This window comes from Pan troglodytes, chromosome 5, assembly GCF_028858775.2.
Source record: "Pan troglodytes isolate AG18354 chromosome 5, NHGRI_mPanTro3-v2.0_pri, whole genome shotgun sequence".
In the NCBI taxonomy this organism is placed as follows: domain Eukaryota; kingdom Metazoa; phylum Chordata; class Mammalia; order Primates; family Hominidae; genus Pan; species Pan troglodytes.
Genome location: NC_072403.2, coordinates 167,401,939 through 167,425,884, shown reverse-complemented (window position 1 = coordinate 167,425,884; position 23,946 = coordinate 167,401,939). Strand labels below are relative to the sequence as shown.

Below are 23,946 nucleotides of genomic sequence, written 5' to 3'. Positions count from 1 at the left end.
AAGGCCAAGGTTAAACTCTGATGAGGAAGAAAGGAGGAGGAGCAGTCATCAACCAGCTTGTGGTTTTGCTGGAAAACAAAGACATTGAAATAAAAGGCTATCTGAGCGATAAAGAGTTATGATTCAGGACTGTTTCTCTCAAACTAATTTAACTATAAAATGTTTTCCTCATTTGTTTTTATCCTCTCATGCATAAAAAAAAAGCAGAGTAAAAGGAACACTCAAAACAAATGTGAATTTAATTAAGCAACAAGACATGACAGACGGTGCCCGAGTGCCAATTAACACAACTTTGGGTGTGCAGTGAGACATGAGGGGAAGATGCTCCCACTGATTGTCTTCAACGCTGGATTAAACCAACCTGAGAACTGCTTTGTAAAAGGTCTTTGTGGTTTGTTAGGAAATAAGAGTAAAAAGACATCGTGTCCTAGAGAAAACCAGCTCAGGGATAAAGGGGAAGAAATAAGGCTGGTTCATCTTTGTATTCCAAGGCCCACAATAGTGCTGAGTATGCATAGGCACCAATAACCGTTCATGAATGAGTGAACGCACAAAGGAATAAAGACTCAGGGAAAGAAATTTTGGCTCAGGAATGGAAATCTTTTCCGGACCTTGAAAATTATCTAAAATTAGAATGAAGTTCCCCTAAGAATACTGAATTCCCCATCATGGGTGATGTCCAAACAGAGACCAGATCGCTCCTTGATAGGCTCATCACAGAAGCAATTCAAGGAATCTCCAGGCTTCCTTTAAAATCTTAAATAGCTTGATTTCTGCATAACACAGTAAAATGGCAAGAATATTATCACAATACAATAGCTTTAAGACCGACTTGAACTCTAAGAGAAAGTTTTAAAGATATTACAGAGAGAAGGGGGGAAAAAACAGCCAGCATCAAAAGACATCAGAAAAGAGGCCGGGCATGGTGGTTTACGCCTATAATCCCAGCACTTTGGGAGGCTGAGGCAGGTGAATTGCTTGAGCTCAGAAGTTCGAGACCAGCCTGGGCAACATAGTGAAAGCCCGTCTCTACCAAAAATACAAAAAAAATTAGCTGGGCGTGGTGGTGCATGCCTATGGTCCCAGCTACTTGGGAGGCTTTGGTGGGAGGATAGCTTGAGCCCAGGAGGTGAAGGTTGCAGGGAGCTAAAATTGTGCCACTGCACTCCAGCCTGGGCAACACAGTGAGACCCCATCTCAAAAAGAAAAAAAAATACAACAGAAAAGAAAGCAAAGAATAAGAAAAATGTGTTATGAAATAGTTTTCTCCTTAAACTTTTTGGCATGTACATTTCTTTATATGTAATCGTGTATCAATAATACCAATGCATTAGAAACGTATAATGAATATCCCCCGTGTTAAAGATACCCTGAAAGCAGCTATAACTTTCTGAAACTAGTGCGGTCAGGGCTGTTTTAGGATGGAGTATAATTTAGTATAAGCAGCTGTTGACTAAAATCAGGTAACCAAATTATTTTATACCCCTGCTACTGATTGGTAGTGTGATATCTGAGAAGTTCCTCATGCTCTTTCTTCTGTGGAGTTAATAGAATACTAATACAGGCCGGGCGTGGTGGCTCACGCCTGTAATCCCAGCACTTTGGGAGGCCGGGGCGGGTGGATCACCTGAGGTCAGGAGTTGGAGACCAGCCTGACCAACATGGTGAAATCCTGTCTCTACTAAAAATGCAAAAATTAGCCAGGTATGGTGGTTCACGCCTGTAATCCCAACTACTTGGGAGGCTGAGGAAGGAGAATCGCCTGAACCCGGGAGGTGGAGGTTGCAGTGAGCCGAGAATGCCCCATTGTACTCCAGCCTGGGCAATAAGAGCAAAACTCTGTCTCAAAAAAAAAAAAATTTTTTCAATGAGATGTGCAGATTATTGTCAGGATGAGAGTTAGTTGGAATTTTGCAGAATACAGGGTTGTTCACTTGCTGCTATTGCAAATAAAATCAAATCCAAAGCCCTTAGCCTGACCAAGGGCTCCAATGACCTTGCGTGTGCCCCCTGCCTGTGCCCCCTGCCACAGTCTTATCTCCTGCCACATCCCCCTGGCTTTTCCCCTTGGGCACACCCAGCTCCTAGGAGTTCCTAAGCATTCTGTGCCTTTGGTCCAGGGATCCCCTTTGCCTGAAATGCTCTGTCCTCCTCATGGTGCTAAATGGGTGAGACATGGCCATGCCCAGGACTCATATCCTGGCCCACCTCCCCCAACGCAGCCACTTCACTGAGGGGTCTAAGGTCATACTTTCTACCACAGAGTGAAATTCATTCCCCAGAAGCTGATCACCTCCAGGGCTGAGCCTGTGCCTTACGCCTCTTGGCTGCCCTGGTCCCTGGCGCACAAGAGGTCCTCAACAAATTTGGTGAAAACTGAGGATGAGTGAGAGCCAGCAGGCAAGAGAGGTTGAAGGAATCACTGGGAATGGTACAGGACACATATGCATGAGTTGTTCAGGGAGTCATGAGCAGTCTGGGGTGGACTGAACAGAGTGTGGGGAGGGAAAAGATTCAAACAATGTCAATTGTCCAAGATAATACATTCACATTCTGCTGCAACCAGAGAAAGCAGGTGCTCTTTCTCCCTCTTTCCCTCACATATCCCTGGAGAGAATCAAGTATTCTCTCCGGCCCCCTTCCTCCTGAACCCCACTGCTTTGCCAGGCTCCCAGATATCTCCTGGGGCTTCCCCAGCAGGGTCAGAACTGCAACCCAGAGCAAAGTGCCCCTCATCCCACTCCTCCATGGCAACCAGCAGAGCTGCGGTGTTTCCACTCCCTGCAAATGCAGGAGGCTGGGGAGAAAGCTCTCTGCTTCTCCCAAACCCTGACAAAGCAATTATTACATTTCACATGAACGAAGAAATGCAACTGCGCTTTTGGGAGGAAAAAAAATGCTAAGCCTTGGTTTCATGCAAACACCTCTGCTTTTCACATTTTCTTCTTCTGGTAGATTCACTTGGGAGCAGCTGAAAATGTCCCTGCGCTTATTTTATTAGCATCGCCCATTATGCTGCATTTCAAATAGCCGGCTGGCTTAATAGAGGTGTGTAACCTTGGAAAAAGTGCGACCACATCGAAGTTTGCATGCCAACCTCTAATTTCTCATGCATTCCCCTGTAAGCTGAACTGCAGGCTTTAATTGGTCAAATCATTAAAGGATGTAATTAGAGACTGGTGGAAGAAGGCGAGGGAGGAGGAGGGAAGAGGAAAACAATGGTATCTGTAATCAAGGACATCACGGAAAATGCAGTGACAGGAACTCTTCTTTTGGCTTCCTGCCTTCTTGCTTGTCTGCCTATGATAAGAGCTGCCGGAGCATTCTTCAACCACTAATAAATCATTTTCAGGGACCTATAACCCCATGGGTATAAAAATCATCGTTTCACAGCCTCTTCGTTCTTATTAATGCAGATCTTTCTGGAGTCCCTGGTCCACAGCAGACCTTGAAGACCCTTCCAATTGAAAAGTAGTACTTTGAGCTCCAGCTTCCATCAAGGGGTGTCTAAATAGTGACCCAGGCAGCTCTCCCTGGCAGAGTCGGCAGCTTGCTTCTGCCAGGTTCCAGGAGTGAACAATTAGCCGAGTGCAGCTCCTGATGAGTTGCTAAAATTAGTCTACAAACATCAATAAACATAACAAGGGCAGGGTGAGAGGAGAGAGCACAGAATAAGGGTGCCCAGAAAATAAAGATTTGGAGACCCAGGCTTGAGAATAGCCCTAAAGGCACAAACTCTTCAGTCCTGACCCCTCAAGGATTGCTCCTAACCAGTTCCCCCTGAGGCTCTGGGAGCTTCAGGGAAGCTGCATCCCCAGCCCTACCTGACAGGATTTAATGTGATTTACAAATGCATGGCACACATAGGGTGCCAGAGTCAACGATCCTTCTACAGAAATCAGACCACAGGTTTAAAAGTTTGCAGCCAAATTCTGGCTGCAGAAGCAGAGCCAGAATCTGTCCCTGGGTCCTTGTTTCTGAAGGCTGCTTAATTAGGAGGTGACTAACTCCAAAATGACTGTTATCACTGACAGGCAGGCAGAAAGACAGCAAGGACAGACCACACTTCCAAGATTCCCCCCAATTATGCTCACTTTGATCTCCTGAAAAATAAAATGAAAGAAGGAAGGTAAAAGAACTTTTTCAGGGCAACTGGCTCTAATAGTAGCCTTTATGATTTTTTTTTTTTTTTTTTGGTTCACTCTTCAATGGAAAGCTCCTTATTTGAACTCAGAAGTCCACATACCAATTAAATGCGCATGTGTAGTGTTTCCAAAATTGCTGCTCTCTTAAAAGTACTTTGGGGAGAACACAAAATTGTAGAAAGATCCAGCTATAGCACCTTTTAGCCTGGCACAATTGAGTGGGTTATGGAAATGTGTGTCTTGCGGTCCTCCAAGGGCAGAGAAGTGCATACTGTAGAAAGTCCACAGAGGCCCAGGAAGAGCTCCCCCGCATAGCTAATGGCGTTGGATTTACTGCAAGACTGAAGAGCCCCAATTAAGCCAGAGTTGGCTTTGGAAACATGAAAACATGAGCTTTGTGTTTGCATTACTTCCATATTGGTCTACAAATCCCTTTTAGATGATAAATATGTTCCCAGTTAACTTCAGAGAAAGACACAGGAGCCACACAGCTGGAAGGGGGCTTAGATAACCTTGTTTAGTACAATCTACCCATTTCACAGATGGGAAAAAAAGGGCCTAAAAGAAGTTAGGTGACTGAGAAGTATCCTCTTCAGTATTCTTTCTGTTACATACTAATATCAAATCTAATAACATGAAATGATATTGATGGCTAAGAGAGGGAGAAATCAAACCATATCACTGTTTTATCCCACCTCTGTAGCCCTTGTCCCTGTAACATAAACAGCATGGCTACTTATATTTTTAAAAGCCTAAAATGTAGAAGGGAAGGAATAGAAAATGTAATGTCTAAAGAAGAACAAAAATAGTATCTCCCCTGGTGTCTATCAAGTCACAACAATTCTGAATTTAGCGGTTGGTATATCTTTAGCTCCAAGCCAAGATTGCTGTAAAATTAGGATCAGATGTAAGAGGAAAATAAAATGTTTAGACAAACAAAATTGGCATAAGCAGTTTTCTCTCTGAGAATGCCTGAGATAAATAAAATATTCCACTTTGTATGTTCTACCTTGTGAAAGAAAACAAAATGGACGTAGCGAGAGCAAGGGAACATGTAAGACATGAACTTTAAAGTGTGTGACAAATACTGGAGAGAATAGTTTTTACAAATTCCCTCAGAAGCTGCCTCTTGAAAACCATCTGGGGCTTTCTCGTACTCCTTCATTAGTTTCTTCAGCTCTGTTATGGGAGACCTGGCAACAAGAATAAGTAAATAGTTTAATATCTTTGTTCATTCAATCAACATACTTAAATTTAGTTTAACAGTGTCAAATTCTCATGTGGAAATCAATCTAACAGAAAACAAATTGCAATCAACAACTCATTACAGGGAAGAAGAACATTATAAAATATAAAGCCAGGCCTGGTGGCTCACGCCTGTAATCCCAGCACTTTGGGAGGCCAAGGAGGGCAGATTGCCTGAGCTCAGGAGTTTGAGACCAGCCTGGGCAGCATGATGAAACCCCATCTCTACTAAAAATTAGCTGGGCATGGTGGCGCGTGCGTGTAATCCCAGCTACTTAGAGGCTGAGGCAGAAGAATTGCTTGAACCCGAGAGGCAGAGTTTGCAGTTAGCTGAGATCGCGCCATTGCACTCTGGCCTGGGTGACAGAGTGAGACTCTGTCTCAAAAAAAAAAAAAGTTATAAAATATAAAAACTTATCCTGCAAAAAAAAGTTATAAAATATAAAAAACGTATCCTGCCTTCCCTTTCTGACTATCATATATGGATTATGCAATGGTAAACACATCAGTTAACTTGGTCCGAAGCTCAGTTTCTATTTCTGTAAATTGGGAACAGCTTCACTCCCTGTCTGGAGTGCCCTAGTGTATGGAGAGAGAATTAAAGAAAGCTAGGAGGAGAGGAGTAAGGGTCAAGGGGCAGAATATAAAAGGAGCATTTACACCAACCTACAATGAGGACTCCAAATGTTGTGATCAGCCAGAAGCCTTAGAAACAGTTGGACTCTAGATTAAAGACACCAGGTAAACCATTCAGAGTTTTATCTAAGCCCATAGAAAAAACTAGTTTTCAATTAAAAATCAGGTATGATAATTGCTCATTAGTCAAACAAAGCAATACAGCTTGATGGTCAAAAGATGGGGCACCGAGTCACACAAACCACTAAACCACTTTCATCATGAATCAACAACAAATTCCTTAACTCTTTGAATACTGGTCTGTCGAATGAGAAGAAGGCTGATACCTGAGGAGGGTTAAATCAGATAATATGCCTACAGCATTTACAACAGTGTCTGTTGTATAGTAAATATTCAATATGTTTGCTATGAGATGTACTACCTGCTTTTTAAAGACGTCGAGATAATTATCAGAAAACAGCAATTAGGAATACTGGACAATGTGTTCAATTTAGCAAATAGTTTCCATTTTGCATGTAGCATATTGGAAAAGACTCCTGCTAGATAAGCCTTTCCAGCTTTGTGGATGCTGAGGCTAAACAAAGCAGCCCCTTCATAGACACGGCTGTATATTTTGACAAAGCACCTCGGGAGGAAACATAGTACCTCGTGGGTGCTAACCTCTCTGAAGCCATAAGGAGGCAGTAAACATCACGATGCGGAAACACTATTGAGTGCTTTGCCTTCTTGGGTGAGCCTCAACCTGAAGTATATTTGACTTGATTTTCAACTTAAAGGCTAAAGAAAAATGTGCAATATATATATTATATATACATATAGCATATATATATTATATATATAGCATATATATATTATATATATAGCATATATATTATATATATAGCATATATATATTATATATATAGCATATATATTATATATATAGCATATATATTATATATATAGCATATATATTATATATATAGCATATATATTATATATAGCATATATATTATATATATAGCATATATATTATATATATAGCATATATATTATATATATAGCATATATATAATATATATAGCATATATATTATATATAGCATATATATTATATATATAGCATATATATTATATATATAGCATATATATTATATATATATAGCATATATATATACGTATATGTCAGCAGAAAAAACACTACTCCAACAAGGTTGTATTTATAGATTGATTTTCCGACCCTTTCATTACCCCTTCTACCTTTCTTTAATCTCATTGTCACTAAGCAAATAATTGTCAAATACAAACTGGTGCTGAGGTTTCAAGGATGAATAAAGTCCATCCTTGAGAAGTCAAAGTTCATCAGGGGTGCAGGGATAAATAGATACTGCAACAGTAATATCTGAGAAATGCTATGGTCATACTATCATTTGTGCTGGTGAAATTGAAGAATGTGTGATAGAAGTCAACTTTTGAAGTGAGTTGTAAGGCATGAGTAGAAAATTTTGCAAATCAGAAAAGGGAGTGATAGCAGGAACTCAGGTGACAAAGAAAAGAGGTTGCATAGAAGATAGCATTTCTAAATAAATCTGCTCCTAGGACCACAGGGACCAAAATGACACGAATATTCTCAGAAGTTCTTGCTGTTTCTTTTTCCCCATCACATCTTCTTCCACACCTCAACCCACAATGTACAACCACGGAGGATCCCGTAACTCACTCACAACCTGTATAGACTGTATGATAGTCATAGGCCCTGCTACTTCTCACTGTGGGTGCAGAAGAAAAGAAGATATCAACTGGGAAATTATCTATACCCTGGGCAATGAATTCTCATTTCACACACGAATCTGATCCCAATGGCAGTTATCAACTGGCCACCCAGCGGGAGTTTCACTTGCAGAAAAAGCATCGGTATGTCATTGTCTAGCTGTGACTGCTGGCTTCCCAACAGATTTGGAAAGAGCAGCATCAGACATAGAGTCCTCAGGCCAGACGATGCTGTGTTCTTAAGCTTGTTCTCTTCATTTAGAATTTAGACACCACCAAGTCCCAGAATTAGAAAGCTCCATTTACTTCTTAAGAATATACAGAAGGTATGTTTAGTTCCATAAATAATGGCTTATTTCAATCCACCAGAAATAACACATGCAAATTTATGTGTGAATGTGTATGTGCAGGGGTATATATGCATATAGAGTAGTCCCTCCTTGTCTGCGGGGTATACATTCCAAGACCCACAGCAGATGCCTGAAACGGGATAGTACTGACCCCGACTGCCATCCATCAGAACATATTCCTTTTCATGTCTTCCACCCACAAATGTAATGCTTTTTTCATCATAAATAAGCACTTATCATGCATTGTGGCTGTAACTTTTGCAGTTTGAGGTGTGACAGCGAAACTAGCACAAATGTCTTTTTTCTTCTTCACAATTTCAGATAGAAGATTTGTTCTTACCGTAGATTTTAGCAACTTCCACATACAGTTTTTTTCCTTTCCTTATTAAGTAGAGAACTTTCACCTTTTCACTTAAAGGAAGCATTGATGGCTTCTCTTTGGTGTAGCCGAATTGCCAGCATCACTACTTTTCTGCTTTGAGGCCTTTTTTAAGTAAAATAAGGATGACTCGCACACAAACACTGGGATACCGTGACAGTTGATCTGATAACCAAGAGGGCTACTGGATATGCTGGACAAAGGAATGATTCACATCCCAGGTGGGACAGAGCGGGATGGCATGAGATTTCATCATGCTACTCAGAATGGCATGCAGTGTAAAACACAAATTGCTTATTCCTGGAATTTTCCATTCAATATTTTCTGATTGTGGTTGACCTCAGGTAACTGAAACTGGAGAAAGTGAAACTTTAGACTGGGGGGACTACTGTATACTAAAATGTGTAAAGGAATAAACAGAAAATAGAGTGGCTGAAAGAGAAGAAAAACAATATCTCTCCTGGTATCTATCATTTACATCATATACATACATATCAGCATGTATAATGTACAGTATTCTAGAATAATGCTTTCTGATTTCTTAAGAAGTTATATATACTTGTTTCTTTTAGAATTATTTCATATATAATTACGTGAGCTATCATAACATTTATTCCACTTCCATGATAACTATACACTTTAAATTATGATGAACTGAGATTTACTTTATTAATATAACTTAAATAAATGTGGAGATTTTGTACAGTATCATATACATACATATCAGCATGTATAATGTACAGTATTCTAGAATAATGCTTTCCGATTTCTTAAGAAGTTATATATCATTATTTCTTTTAGAATTATTTCATATATAATTATGCTGAGATATCATAACATTTATTCCACTTCCATGATAACTATACACTTTAAATTATGATGAACTGAGATTTACTTTATTTATTAATATAACTTAAATAAATGTGGAGATTTTTGTACAGTATCTTTGGAAGTATTCAAACCACTCCACTCAAAGCACTGGGAAAGATGTGTAAATACATCACTTTTCCTTGGAAATTACAAAAACCAGAACAGAGAAACTTGAGCACAGAGACACTGTATTTTTTAGTAACCAGGGAGAAAGCAAGCCACAGGGTGCATGTTTGGTGTCATCTCCTCGTCCTAGCCATCCACATCGTGGCGCATTTCTTCAACCTGGAACGCTACCACTGGAGCCAGTCCGAGGAGGCCCAGGGACTTCTGGCCGCACTTTCCAAGCTGGGCAACACCCCTAACGAGAGCTACCTCAACCCTGTTCGGACCTTCCCCACAGTGAGTTCCTGCATGCTAACAAGCTTCTCCCTGAAAAATCCGTCCTTTTCCAGTCCTCTAATCAGGAACGCTATATTGAAAAGCTTTTAATAAAAGAGCTGGAGAATGAATTTATATGTGAATTTGTTTTTAATTTCACATTTTCTAAAAAGTTATTTTTTTATCATTAATGTTGCTGGGAAGTTATGAGCAAGGAGAAAAAGATATGTCACCTAATTAATTTATATATATACACACACACACATTAGAAATGCAGTAACCTGTTAAATTCCTAATATTTTAAAATTTAACATTTTAAAAGCAGTTCATGATTAGATATTTTTTCACTGATGTTAGACTCATAAAGAAGGTGAAGTGCCAGCTAAACACAGAGATTATAAATTGGATGTCTTCATTTTCAATCTGCAGATTGTTTTCCGGATCTGTTCTCCGAATGCCTCATACATTGGCACATATGTGAATAGCTGCTTTGCCAAATCAGATACTGGGCAAAGCAGCTAATTTCATAATGAGACCTGCATGGCCAGTGACATCATTAATGCTAATTACCTGTGTGCACAGACTGTCAGCAGCTATGGGGAACAAAAAGAAAACCAAAAATATAGCCACAGCAATCTATGTTCCGAGATGAAGACAGTCGTCTCCCTTAATTCACCCCTACCTCTTTCATTGTGGTTGATCTCAGTTTTTTTCCATGTACCACCATATTGGTATATGTGTGCAGCACGTTGACCAGACTAAAAATATATTTATTGCCCAAGAAAAGCCCTAAGGCAATACACTTCAGCAATGAAAATCCCTCCATTCTTATCCAGGCCATCTCTTTAAGTGACCATTTCCCCATGCAGCCTTATTTTAAAGAACAAAAACTGAAAATCTGGTTTTGGGACACTTGTTCCATGTCATGTCCCCTAATTAGCCTAAGATGATTTTCAATATCAGGCGATGTATCAGGTTTAGTTGAGCTACCTTTTCTTTTATTTTTTATTTTTATTCTTTTTTTTTTTTTTTTTTGAGACGGAGTCTCGCTCTGTCGCCCAGGCTACAGTGCAGTGGCGCGATCTCAGCTCACAGCAAGCTCCGCCTCCCGGGTTCACGCCATTCTCCTGCCTCAGCCTCCCGAGTAGCTGGGACTACAGGCGCCCGCCACCACGCCCGGCTAATTTTTGTTATTTTTAGTACAGACGGGGTTTCACTGTGTTAGCCAGGATGGTCTCGATCACCTGACCTCGTGATCCACCCACCTCGGCCTCCCAAAGTGCTGGGATTACAGGCGTGAGCCACCGCGCTCGGCTTGAGCTACCTTTTCTTAGCTGACAGCTATTGGAAGCAAAAATTTCACACTTCCGAATCAGAACTACAGCTGCCCTAACGAGTGGGGATGCTTTTGTGTCCGTCCATTGAATCACAGCATTTGTCTGGGCACCTACTGAGTTTGCTGTTTTTCCCCACTAAGACGCTGGAAAATCCATTGCTACACACACTCGAGAATAAATCTCGACATCTTGCATAGTCTATATAATAAACAGTATTTATTAAAAACACTTTTCAAGCAATGTGATTATATATTTTACTAGCAAAATAATTAAGCTACTACCAATGCAGTAATTTCAAAATTTTAGAAGCAATATACTATGTAAGTACTAATTAAGCTCAGGAAACCCTCTAATTTAGGGTATTTGGAGAGAGATGAGTATCAATAACACAGAGTGTACATTATAGAGCATTTTAAGAGATGCAGTGGGATTGTTTTGGAGGATACATTGCAACTCTAACCAGTCTATAAATGTGTTGCAAGAACAGAGACATGGCGATTTGCCTTAATAGGCAAGGAAGAATGATGTGAAATTAGCACATCATATGATGTAAATGGATTTCTAAAATGCCTGAATGTACTTGAAAAGAAAATATTTTAAATGTTTGAGACATACCCCTTTCAATTTTATTTCCACTCTTTGCTCTATGAAGAAAAAATAAACAATGAAGAAGTCCCTGTCCGAATTACCTCCAGGTCTCAAAGCCGCCCAAATTAATGAGATTTTACTGACAAAAGATATAGTGAGTTTATTGAGCTCGTGGCCGTCTCAACGATAGTAACACAATGTATGAATACTAATGACTTGGCAAGAACATGGGAAACTCACAATGAAAATAAACTGCTGTGTGATGCATATTCTAAAAGGCTACTTTACTGTCCCTTGCACTCACAGGTCAGAATTCTGGCCGTTTAGCGGTGTCCACCAGATAAGAATAGCTGTACCTTTATTGATCACCTAGGATTTACCAAGCCTTATTCCAGGCCCCCGGAGATGGCGTGAAAGAAATGCAAGTCATGGTCTTTCCAATTAAAAAGCAAGAGCAAGGAACAACTACCAGGGGAACTGAGTGTGCAGCTGCTTTATTAGGAACGCCCCAAGGGACCTCTCAAAAAATGTGTTTATTAATGTTAAAATGCAATTAAGCATGGTGATCCACATAGTTATTTTGAAGATTAAAAACTTAAAACTCAGATTTATTTTGCAATATTTTATCTTAAAATGCTCTTTTCATGCTGCCCTAATTTCGATTCAACATAATCACATTTTTTTTTCTTTTTTCCCATTTTGTTATTGTTGTTGTTGTTTTAGACACAGGGTCTCACTCTGTCTCCCAGGCTGGAATGCAGAGGCAGCATCACGGCTCGTTGCAGCCTCACACTCCTGGGATCAAGTGATCCTCCCATCTCAGCCTACTGAGTAGCTGAGACTATGGGCTCAAACCACCATGCCCAGCTTTTTTTTTTTTTAATTTATTTATGTGGGTTTTTTTCCAGTATAATAACCTTGATGTGAAATTATATATACAAATAAAAAAATGTGATTGATGAAATGGTATTTTATGAAATTTTAGCAAAGCAAGTAACCACCGTAAGCTGATGGGAAGCGGGTGGAAGAGGAAGCTCGCTTCTTGAGCTGCGCCTGCATCCTCGCTGAGGCTAACACGCTTCTGAGTGAAACATTGTGAACGGCTCCCTGCTTGAAATCTCAAGTACTGGTCCTAAAAATGAAAAAAAAAAAATATATGCCAGGATATTTAATGTCAAGGTGTTTTTTTTGTTTGTTTCTTTTTTTGTTGTTGTTGTTTTTTTTTTAGAACACAACCACTGAATTGCTAAGGACAATAGCGGGCGTCACCGGTCTGGTGATCTCTCTGGCTTTAGTCTTGATCATGACCTCGTCAACCGAGTTCATCAGACAGGCCTCCTATGAGTTGTTCTGGTACACACACCATGTTTTCATCGTCTTCTTTCTCAGCCTGGCCATCCATGGGACGGGGTAAGTCCACACTGCGCTCCTCTGCAAGGATTTTATCTCTGAGAGTCCCAAAATAATCTTAGAAAGTCCTTTAGATGAAGGAGCCGGCGTGCGGTGACTAAAGGACTCGTACAATGTGTGAAAAGCACATTGACTGTGGCAAACGCTTTTTCAGTAACACTGAAAATAAGCTACATAGATGGTGAAGTATTATATTTATTTTTCCTCGCTGACTCTGTTAGTGAGTCTTGGCATGTTTATAAAATTCAGGAATTCTAATGAATGCAGGATGACAGTAGATCTATGTTTCATTCAGTACCTGTTCTGCCATCCAATTTATGTCAGATTACTCAGGATATAGATTTGTGACACCAAGATTTCACTTCTGCTTAACCAAAACCGTCAACTAGGAAACCCACTGTTCAGGCAGGGACAATGTGTGGCATGGGCAGTCTGGTGTGGGGTCCAGATCCAGCTCTGACACCAGTTATCAGAGTGAGCCCTTCAGGTCCTCTGAGCCTCAGTTTCCCCATTTGACCTCTAGGACCCCATTTTCCTCAGACATCCCGTAAAACACTGTTCTGGCATTCAATACCTGTCTGATACGGTTCATCTCTTCTTCAGGAAGCTAGCATAGCCCCTGATGTGTTCACCCTCAAATATAATGCTTTTCAATCCTTTAAATATTAATAAATGGCCCTGGACCATTATTAATAAATAAATTAATTAATTAATCGATTTATTAATAAATAAATCGATTAATTAATAAATCGATTGCTGTCTGTGAACTAGCTTGTCCCTTTTAATTATTTCAAAAACTGATTGCCTTTTTTTCCATTTTACAATTTTCAAAGCACATTCATATACATACATGATCAACTTGACCCCCACAACAGTCCTGTCATGTAGAGAAGGTGCTGCTGTCCCCATTTCATAAAGAGGAAAAAGGTGTTCTGAGGGTTAAGTGATGCCCTCAAGGTCCCATGATGAATAAAGAGCAGAGTCAGATCCAGGACACCAGTCTTTAGACTATCAAACCTTTACTCTGATTTAGCAAGCCCCTGAAGAACAAGTCTTCCATTTTAGGAATTAAACCTTCCTCAACACCAGCAAGAATGTGGCCAGCAATGTTGCTAATGCCCTTTTTGGCTTGCCAGCAGCAACTCCTCTGTTTCTGCACCACAGAATACCCTCTTCCACCCCTCATTCTCCCACCATTGCCACTGCTGAGCATGGAGGGTCCTGTCCCGGAGGTGGCCTCCGACTCTGCACGGACCTGGAAGAGCAAGTGCATAGCTGCAGAGTGGCATGGCCTAGGAAGTCACACCTGCCTTGGTGACTCTGGGTCCCATGTAGGGCCCACAGACAACGCTTTGGGATTTGCCCTTCCGCAAGTCAACAACCCTCCAATCTCCCTCCTCACCCTTAATGCTCCTGCCTTCTCAGCCCCCTACTTCTGGAAGTGGGTGGCAGTTCTGCCGCTGCCACTGCCTGTGCCTAAGACTTCTCCCATGGTCCCTCAGCTGGTGGACAGAAACACATTCTCCAAGGAAGAAGTGCCCCTGAGGGTGCATTTTACCCTAAAAGACTGCCTGTGCCTCTGCTGAGCCTTAGTAACCGGGTCAGTCCACATTCACCAGTACTCTGCTGCCTGGCTAGAGGCTTTCCATTCTCTTTCAGCTAGAGGTCTCTGGGATTGGCTCTTCTGAATGTGGAAATCTCAACATTCCTTTTTGTACTTGGGATGGGCAAGGTGGATGGTGTGTATAGTCCCAGTGTGTTCCAACTCAGAGACTGTCAGTCCTCCCTTTCTACTGCTGATTCTGCCCCCGACGCCGGGGTTGTTAACCCCTGAAGCACATTTATGAGGCTATCTATAACTCAGGGGAGTCTAGAAGCCCTATTCACAGACATGATGTGCTTACCCCCCTAAACATACGTCCCCCACATCCACACCCTGGTGCATTGTAGAAGCACAAGAGAATTTCAATGGGCAGTGTTTCGTTGGAGATATTTTTTATATCCAAATAACATCTCATAAGATGAAATTTTTAGTCATTTTAACCTAGTTGAAAAGCTTATTTTAGGATAAGGGCCTCATTTAATCTTCTCAGTGTGAAGTATTCTACAGCTACTGTTTACAGCGAAAGCAATTTGCAAATTCTACACAAAGTGCCAAGTGAAAGTAGGATTATTGGAATGTGTTAAGGCCCACTAATCTTCCTATTATGGGATGGCATAGATGAAGACATTTCAAACATTTAAAATGTTTAAAAGATACAGCATTTGTGGAATGATATGAGGCTTCTTTTAGACACTATGGGGAATGCTACCTACAGCCTGAGAATGAAAGTGTTAAAGTATCTGGAATCTTTCCTCTGACTCTCACTTACTATTCACCCTGCCTATGTCTGGGCATCATTTGTACATTGGAGATTTACAGATAGTTTTTCTCATCTAACTCAGAGGGATGTTATCAAGTTTGGATGGCTTCCATAAAACAGACTGGGACAAAAGCCAAGATGTCAGTTCTAGCTGACACCAGGCTGTTTCCAAGGGCGTATTACTGCTCCCTCCTCCCATGCCCTGTGATATAACAGGGGCCACACCACTCCACAGGCTGTCCAGGACATAAGTCTGTGTGATGCTAAGGTTTCTCAGTCTAGAGTAGCACGTTTCTCAAAACAGATCAATGCATTTTATTCAAAAACACCTAGGAACTGAACAATTCCCAGATTCCCTGACCTTGATGTCTTGGGCTTTGCTGTCTGTGCACCAAGAAGAAACCCTAGGAGCTTGTACCAAAGCTACTTGTCAAAGGTCAGTCAGGAGTGCACTCATCGCAAATATAATATAGCAGGATTATAGGACTCTTCGTCCAGTGCTCCGCTCATTAAGACTGCCTTCTCTTTCCATTCCTAAATGTATCAATACCGCCTTGAAGACACACTCCATTGTGACCTATTTTGACTGAGTCAAACACTGGCTTGCTGGTGGTCACTAGGGGAAAAAATACCATTATTCCAGGCACTTCTTTTGACTTCTTCACTTGAAGACTTCTGAGCATTCAGAAACAACCCAAGGAGGGTAGAAGTTAAATAAATCTGCAAAAGAACCAAATAGTACAAAGTTAGCCAATTAGCCCAAATCAGCAATCAGAACAAGATGAAACCTAATTAAATTCAACAGTCTACAAAAGGATGTGTTCAAACAATTTCCCTTCATTATGAATTCTCTAATATAGACACTTTCAATTTAACACAGGATACCACAGAGGGGCCCTTCTTTTCTGGGATCTTCAAAGTTACTCGAAGCTTCTTAAATGCTTATTTTTAAAGAAGCTGGGGGAAATGAATGACAGCCCGAGTTTCAAGAACTGGAAGTGATATTTCAGAGCTCACTGTAGAATATATACCTGTGGGAGAACAAGACTGCTCAAAATCAGTTTGATGTTTTTTGCTTTTTGTTTTGTTTTGCTTTTCTTAAATAACAAGTCGGATTGTTCGAGGCCAAACCCAAGACAGTCTCTCTCTGCACAACATCACCTGCTGTAGAGACCGCTATGCAGAATGGCAGACAGTGGCCCAATGCCCCGTGCCTCAATTTTCTGGCAAGGAACCCTCGGTAAGAATGAACCCAGGAGCTTTTAAAAATAAATGTCACCACAGTTAAAATACAGAGCTTTTACAGGCTTGGAAAAAAGAAAACACATTTCACCACTAGACAAAGCCAACTCTTTATTAAGTGTGCTAATGGAGAAATCAAGTTACAGATAATTTTTAAAGAGGTTTACTGCCAAAAGCACTATGTTCAGCTTTGAAATGTATTCTTCTACTTACTTTTAAATACTAGTGTCTGATATGGTGGGAATTCATAACAGCACAATGATGTCCCTGGAGGAGTCAGCCTTGGGCCTCACCATCCTTCTTTGTGCTCCCTGCATCCTTAGCCACCTGTCCTCTGCATAACTGCCATCCCAGTCTGAGAATTACTGGCACCCCTGCTCAAACCTAGGTCAATGAACAGCCAAATGAGGCTCAGGCCTTCTTTGTAAGCTTGCCTTCTTTCTTTTGACAACTTTAGGGATCAAAAACTTAGTGTGTCAAACGCATTTACTTCTTGTTCTAATTAAGCTCCTGTAACTGAAATAATGATGATGTTAGCCAAGAAGATACTTAATTAATGTGTGTAGATGATAATGTCCACAGATCTGAAAAGTCAGATTTCCCGGGTAGGTGGTAACCATTACAGTTGGTAGCATAGGGAAAGAGAAGTAATATTCCTATCTGGCCTCTTCTGGTATCTTAGAACAGTGCAAATCTTTGGGACAACCAAGTGATGCTTGAAAGAAAATAAATGCATCTGGCAGATAAACAGTAGGAGGAAATAAGTGTCCAAAAATACACAACTTAAAACATGGAATAACAGGGTATAATAGTATATAAATGATGAAGATTTAGGAAATTAAGTCATCAACATATGAAGAATATAAGTGATTGCGTTGTTTTAAAAAAAACCCTCAAATATATTAAATTAAGCATTGGATTTTAAGGGTGAAAGTACTAGGAGGAATGTTTAAAACCGAGAGAACCAGAATAGATATGCCCGTTAGACTGTGGTTCTTTTAATGGCCGGTATAGATTGTCTCTGTCTTAAACTCAGCTCTCAGTAGCCACTATCCAACCTGCATATTAATGAGGAACATGAATACCTCTCTAAAATTTTCAGCTACAACATCTCCATAAAAAAATCAATACTCCCCCACACCTCATGAATACAGACCAGGGCCTGCTCCCAGCAGCGTTTGCTGGCATTAATTATCATTAAGAGGGGGCCTTGCTCATCTCTCTCTAACTCTCCCCTGCTCCACTTCCTTGCACACCCAAACTCAGGGTGTCACTCTCTCCCATTATTTGTAATGGATCCTGATTCAAAGCGTGTGTGGGCTATGCAATTACCGCTTGGCTGAACTGTACGATATTCTCTCTGATGTCTTATAGACACTGAATCCGAAAGGCATCCCAAGGACAAGGAAGGGTTCCTGCGCTTCACTGCACCACACCTACTCGGTCTCTACAAAGCTCCATTTCTCCTCCCTTGCCTCTCTTAACTCAGGGCGTTTTCACGGTACTCTGATCAATAGAATATGTATCATTTCTCCTTCAGCGGTTCACTGTTCCCAGTGTTAGGACAGATAACGCTTTGTACCTCACCTCGTGTAAATGGAACTGATTAAAGAAACCAACTATACCCGGCAGTCCCTCCTCCCCTATTTGTCTTACGTGGAAAATATCAGAGACCAGGTCTGATTTGACATCACCAAAATGAAGTGTGTGATGCCCCAAACTCTCTAAAATGGGTGAGGAAGATTATTTGTAAAAATATATGAAGACTGAGTGTCTTTGCCACTATCTCTTTTAGCCCATTTAGAAAGAACTGCATTCTTGCTCTCATTTCTGTAAACATCCAAAGCAATTCTCAAAAAGCTTTCTGGTTCATTCAAGCATAAGAGACCTAAGGATTCCTTTGCTCGGTCCAACCCCATCCTCCCCAGGGACGCTTCCTACATTTCCCTTACTCTGTTCATCTTCGCAGCTTGTCTCAGTCTCCCTTTCCAGCCCAAATGCACTGACGAATACAGGACTCCAGATTCCTGGTTTGCTGCTGATGCAATCCAGTCTCAAAAGATGCCTGGTCGTCCTAGGCCAAAGAAGCACTTTATGTCATTTAACTACAGCATCAACTCATCGTAACCATAAGGCTGACACTTTGTAATTACTAGGGAAAGCTGTTAGTGGTAAAGGAGAAAGCCCTGATGGAGGTAGAGTCAATTCAGCGAACTTTCACCGAGTGCCTAAGTGCATTGCTTGGCAATGCAGTAGACAGGATTCAGACACGTGGGACCTGCCCCAGGAGATCTGATTGTCTAGAAAAAGAGGCTATTCATAAACACACACATAAAATAAAATCAAAGCCAGCATGTTCTTATTTTCTGGTAGGAATGAAAAACCAGGAGTGAAAGTGAAGGAAACAAGTTTCACTATTGCTGCTTTTGAATCAACATCGTTTTATTTCTATCATAAAATACTCACTGTAGCGTGAGTTTTTGAGCATTTTTTGAAGCAGAAGAAAATAAAGCCAAGAAGCCACGGAGTATTTTAGCATTAAGGAAACTTAGATACTAAATAGTTCTTCCCCATTATTTAATAGCTGAGGAAATTGAGGTCCAAGCAGTTTCAGTGTCTTACCCATGGTCACAAAAAGCATTCCCAGTAAAGCCACCTTAAAGAACCAGAGCCCCTAACTCTGTGGCCATGAACTTTCTCCTCCATTCACAGCATTCACTCTAAGTCTCTGGCTTCCATAACCGCCATTTTGTCAGCACTCTGCCACTAGCTACAAGTACATAGCCCCAACGTTCTACTTATCTCTGTGAATAAAGCCAAAGTGTTTAAGAGCTTGGAGGGAACTAAATAACAATTTTCTCCAGCTAGTTCCCATTTTACAAAACAGGAAGTTATGAACATAATAAATCTCAAGATGTGCCTAGTGGCACAGAGTGAGGGGTGGTGGCCCCAAGGCCAGAATCCAGGTCTTCAGACACCCAGCCTAGCATCTGCCTTGACACACGGCCCTCTTGCTCTGAATCAAGGCCTCCTTGCCTTGATTCTCTCTTGTCTGTCCCGGGTATCACTGCAAGGACAGTTTCCTAATATTCATCCCTGGCCATCTCTCCCTCAGGCCCTGACTTCCAGGGGCTCCAGGCACAACATAGGTAACGACACTGGCTACTTCCTCCTGGAGCAAAGGATATACTAAGATTGAGATGGAGTCGGGGATTAATAGCTTATATTCTCCTACCTGAACCATGGAAAGAAAAATAATCCATTACATTTTATCAACGTGGAAAATATCAGAGATCGTGTCTGATTTGACATCACCAAAATGAAGTGTGTGATGCCCCAAACTCTCTAAAATGGGTGGGGAAGATTATTTGTAAAAATATATGAAGACTGAGTGTCTTTGCCAGTATTTCTTTTAGCCCATTTAGAAAGAACTGCATTCTTGCTCTCATTTCTGTAAACATCCAAAGCAATTCTCAAAAAGCTTTCTGGTTCATTCAAGCATAAGAGACCTAAGGATTCCTTTGCTCGGTCCAACCCCATCCTTCCCAGGGATGCTTCCTAGATTTCCCTTACTCTGTTCATCTTCACCACCTCATCCACAGCATAGGGGGACAAAAGGTTTATTCTCTTTGCTGTTCTGAACACACTGCTGGGCCCTACTGAGGCAGAAAAAATAAGTGGGTCAAATTGTGTTGCCTTGTGTTGCCCCCATAGATCTAGCTTTTATGAGGCCAAGAGCCCCCCCAGGAAAAAAAGCAGAGAGGGTTGATGTAGGTGAGAAGAGGGACCACGCGAAGAGACCCAGAAATCAACAAAAAGCAATAGACAAAACGAGAAAGGTGACTCAAAGGAAGTAAAAATAATGCTAAAAGACTTGTGACCCATCAACAGAAGAGACGGAGCCAGGTGACTGGTCAGGGAGCACTGAGTAATGAGTCAATCGGTGAGGGGTGGTGAATGTCTGAGTTCTGAAGACCGAGACATCCTTCCTGCGCGCCCCCCAGATACTATTCAAGGAGTAAGGTGGTGGATTTAGAAAACCTAGGAGGAAGTGTAGGGACATATGAAAAGGCTTGAGTTCTAGCCCTGGCTATCTCTGGTCCACCTTGGACTCTCCAGGCAACTCAGACCCATTCCCAGAATGTCAGGATTTTCCTTCTTTTAATTCTAAAAGAATTAGAGGATATAGAATGTTCCCAATACAAAGAAATAATCAGTGTTTGAGATGATGGATAGAGTAATTTACCCTGACCTTATCATGATACATTGTATGTATCAAAACATCACTATGTACCTCGTGAATATATACAATTATTATTTGTCTATTGAAAACAATAAAAATTTTAAAAAGAAAAAAAAGAATTAGAGTAGATTTCCAAGAGCATGCAATATCCTAAAATTCAATGAGTTCATGAATTTCTAATGTTTTGGAAAACAAGCCTCAGTATCAATTTAGCGCTGGACAGAAAGGACCACGATAATATGGCAATGCACATGGGAGGTAGCCGGGGTCCTGGTAAGAACTCAGGCTGGGTAGTCAGGCATACCTGAGTTCACATCTCTACCAAACACCTTCGTCCCTTTATGACCTTGGACAATTTGGTTGATCTGACTGAGTCTTAACTCCTTCCTCTGTAAAATCAAGATAATACATATGCCTCATGGGATTGTTCAGTACAAATAGAACTCTTCAAAAATTGTGACTTCCCATTTCTTCCCTTTCACTGAGGAAGACACCTTATGTTGTACAGAGCTCCTGATACAATAGCCTGCTGGTAAATTGATCATCAGTAATGCACATTATACTCATCAAAAGTTAACATAGCATCTGATTTATTTAAAATGGACATTTTCACCATCACAATTCTCTAGACAATTATTGAGCCTTTTGCTGTGATTAGATAAACTTAAATTTAAGGTGCCAGGAAATTGACTTTATATTTTACTCCAAATAACTGTGTGTGTGTGTGTTTCTGTGTTTATTCAGGCAGACCCTGTAGTTGTGATGCATTCTTGGCCCCAAAAGTTACTATTTGAGATTTTAAAATGTAATTTCTTATGTCCTGTGTTGGGTGAGTAATGTAGCTTTGACTTTGGCTTGAGTTTGGGAGCATTTACGACCCTATCATATGTAATATAAACATCAATCTGCTTTTTTATTTCTTTGCAAATTCAATTATTTCTAATTACATAAAGGCATCATTGATCAAGTAAGCATAAAAACCAATATAGAAGAGTTTAATCTCTTAAATAAGCTTGTAGACTTCAATAAATAATTGAATGTTATAGTATATAATACAAGGAGACATCTTTGTTGCTGATAACTGGCCCAAAGTTAAAGGAAAAATATCTAATCCCCATCATGTTGTATATTGATTTGGTTCAAATTGAAAATATTTGGATTCTATTTTCATTTCCTTTTTCTCTCTCTCTCTGCTACTCTCTTCAGGCTTGGAAATGGATTTTAGGCCCTGTGGTCTTGTATGCATGTGAAAGAATAATTAGGTTCTGGCGATTTCAACAAGAAGTTGTCATTACCAAGGTATGCATGTAGCTTTATGTCTGAATAAAAGCCTGAGTGTAGATGAAAATGTTTTATTAGCCCAAGTTTTTAATTTGCCATTTTTATTGCAGAACTGTCTGTAATTTAGAGGCTCATCTTCTGTTCTAATAATTGCTTGTATCCTGAGCATCTTTTAGTGTGACTAATTTTGCTGAAGACAGGGATCAGGGCTCCAGACGGCACACAGAATTCTGATAAAGGTTTATTTTACAGCAGTGGAATGATCCGCTTTGTCTTTATTTTGCTTTCTCTCTAGGGGGAAATGCAAGGGGAGTGAGTGTGCTTTACATGGGTCATAGTGACTTGAAGGATAATCACTTCTTCACCACGTAAAGGCACAAATTTTGCAAACAAATAACATTTTCAAATCTATACACTCTCACTGGGGACTACCAAGCAGAGGAAAGGGAAACAGTCACCATAAGGTTCAGAGCAAGAGGGACCACTGTGGGGAAGAAAAATGGAGACGAAGGATGAAGATAGAGTTCTACCCTCATGAGCAGCATGCTCCTGATAGCATTTTTCAGTCTTGCTCCCCATCCTCACATCTCTACATCCTCACAATGTTTACCTCTTGCTGGAGGAAGATGGGAAGGGGTAGACCAAGACCAAAAAAATGCATGCCTAGGAGAGTGAAAAGGTGCCAAATACTCTCCCCCAGCTTTTGAAATGTCCAAGAAGAAACTCTCCATTAGCCAAGCCTATCCCACTTTGCTAATACAATTTTAACAGAATCCTGTATCTCTGTAGCCGCCTTCATGAAAGCAGATGTATAGAAATTGCTTCCTATTTCTGCTTTAAGCTGTTTCTGTGTTGCTGTTTTTAAGTTAAGCACCAAAGGATGTCAGGCTGTATCAAAAGCTAGACTGTAAAACTTCTGGAAACCTACTCGAGCTGTTACTAGGGAGACCGTTTAACAGCAATGTCAGAACAGATACCAGTAGGGAGAGGGAAAACTTAGAACCAATGATGAAAATGATGTGAAATTCTCTTCTGAACGGAAAAATACTGTCACAGTATCTAGATGCTAGATTTTGTTCCCTTATACCTCTTTTCACAAAAGAAGACAGGAGGGCCTGGAGAGATTTTTCAGGAAACAAGATTGAAATCTAAGAAGGGAAATTAGCTCTTTCCCTCTGATAAGCAGCAAGTCATAAAGCTTTTATAAACACTACTAGAAACCATGTCCAATGCTTCCCTACATCTAAAACTCAGAGCGGAGTCAGGACACAGGATGAGACTCAACCAAAAAGAAAACAAAACAAGAAACGAGTTTGAAGTGAGTTTGAAGATTGTTTTTCACTTAGCCTGAAGAAATAAGAGGGTTAATTCACAAGACATTGAGAAAAGATGCAGATCATTGAAAAAGGTAACAAAATGTTCCTAGATGTTAAAAACACAGAGATAATGTGGTGACTTATTTTAATAACCCTAAGCATAATAATATGCAAGCTTCTACTGTCTTGGGTCTGGTTGACTGTGCTGTGGAAAGCCTGGCCGTTGGACACATGAACTCACATGCTGGGCACCAATTGCACCTGGGTGCAGCTATTTCAAATGCCACCCTCTGAAGGAGAGGAGCATCATTCTTGCTGGAGTTGCAAACACAGATGTGAAAGCGATGGCACATATCTTTGGGAGCTAACAGCAGATGGGATATGTAAATCACACCTGAAACAAGCTGATCTA

General features: G+C 40.7%; 1 protein-coding gene across 1 annotated transcript in view; it reads left to right on the top strand.

Moving 5' to 3' along the window:
• NOX3 (NADPH oxidase 3) overlaps positions 1-23,946 on the top strand; it is a 61,171-nt gene that overhangs the window by 3,000 nt on the left and 34,225 nt on the right. The window contains exons 5-8 of the mRNA XM_527546.5: positions 9,630-9,775; positions 12,908-13,089; positions 16,563-16,692; positions 22,144-22,236. Coding sequence (XP_527546.3) covers positions 9,630-9,775; positions 12,908-13,089; positions 16,563-16,692; positions 22,144-22,236 — 551 coding nt within the window. The remainder of the gene's footprint in view (positions 1-9,629; positions 9,776-12,907; positions 13,090-16,562; positions 16,693-22,143; positions 22,237-23,946) is intronic.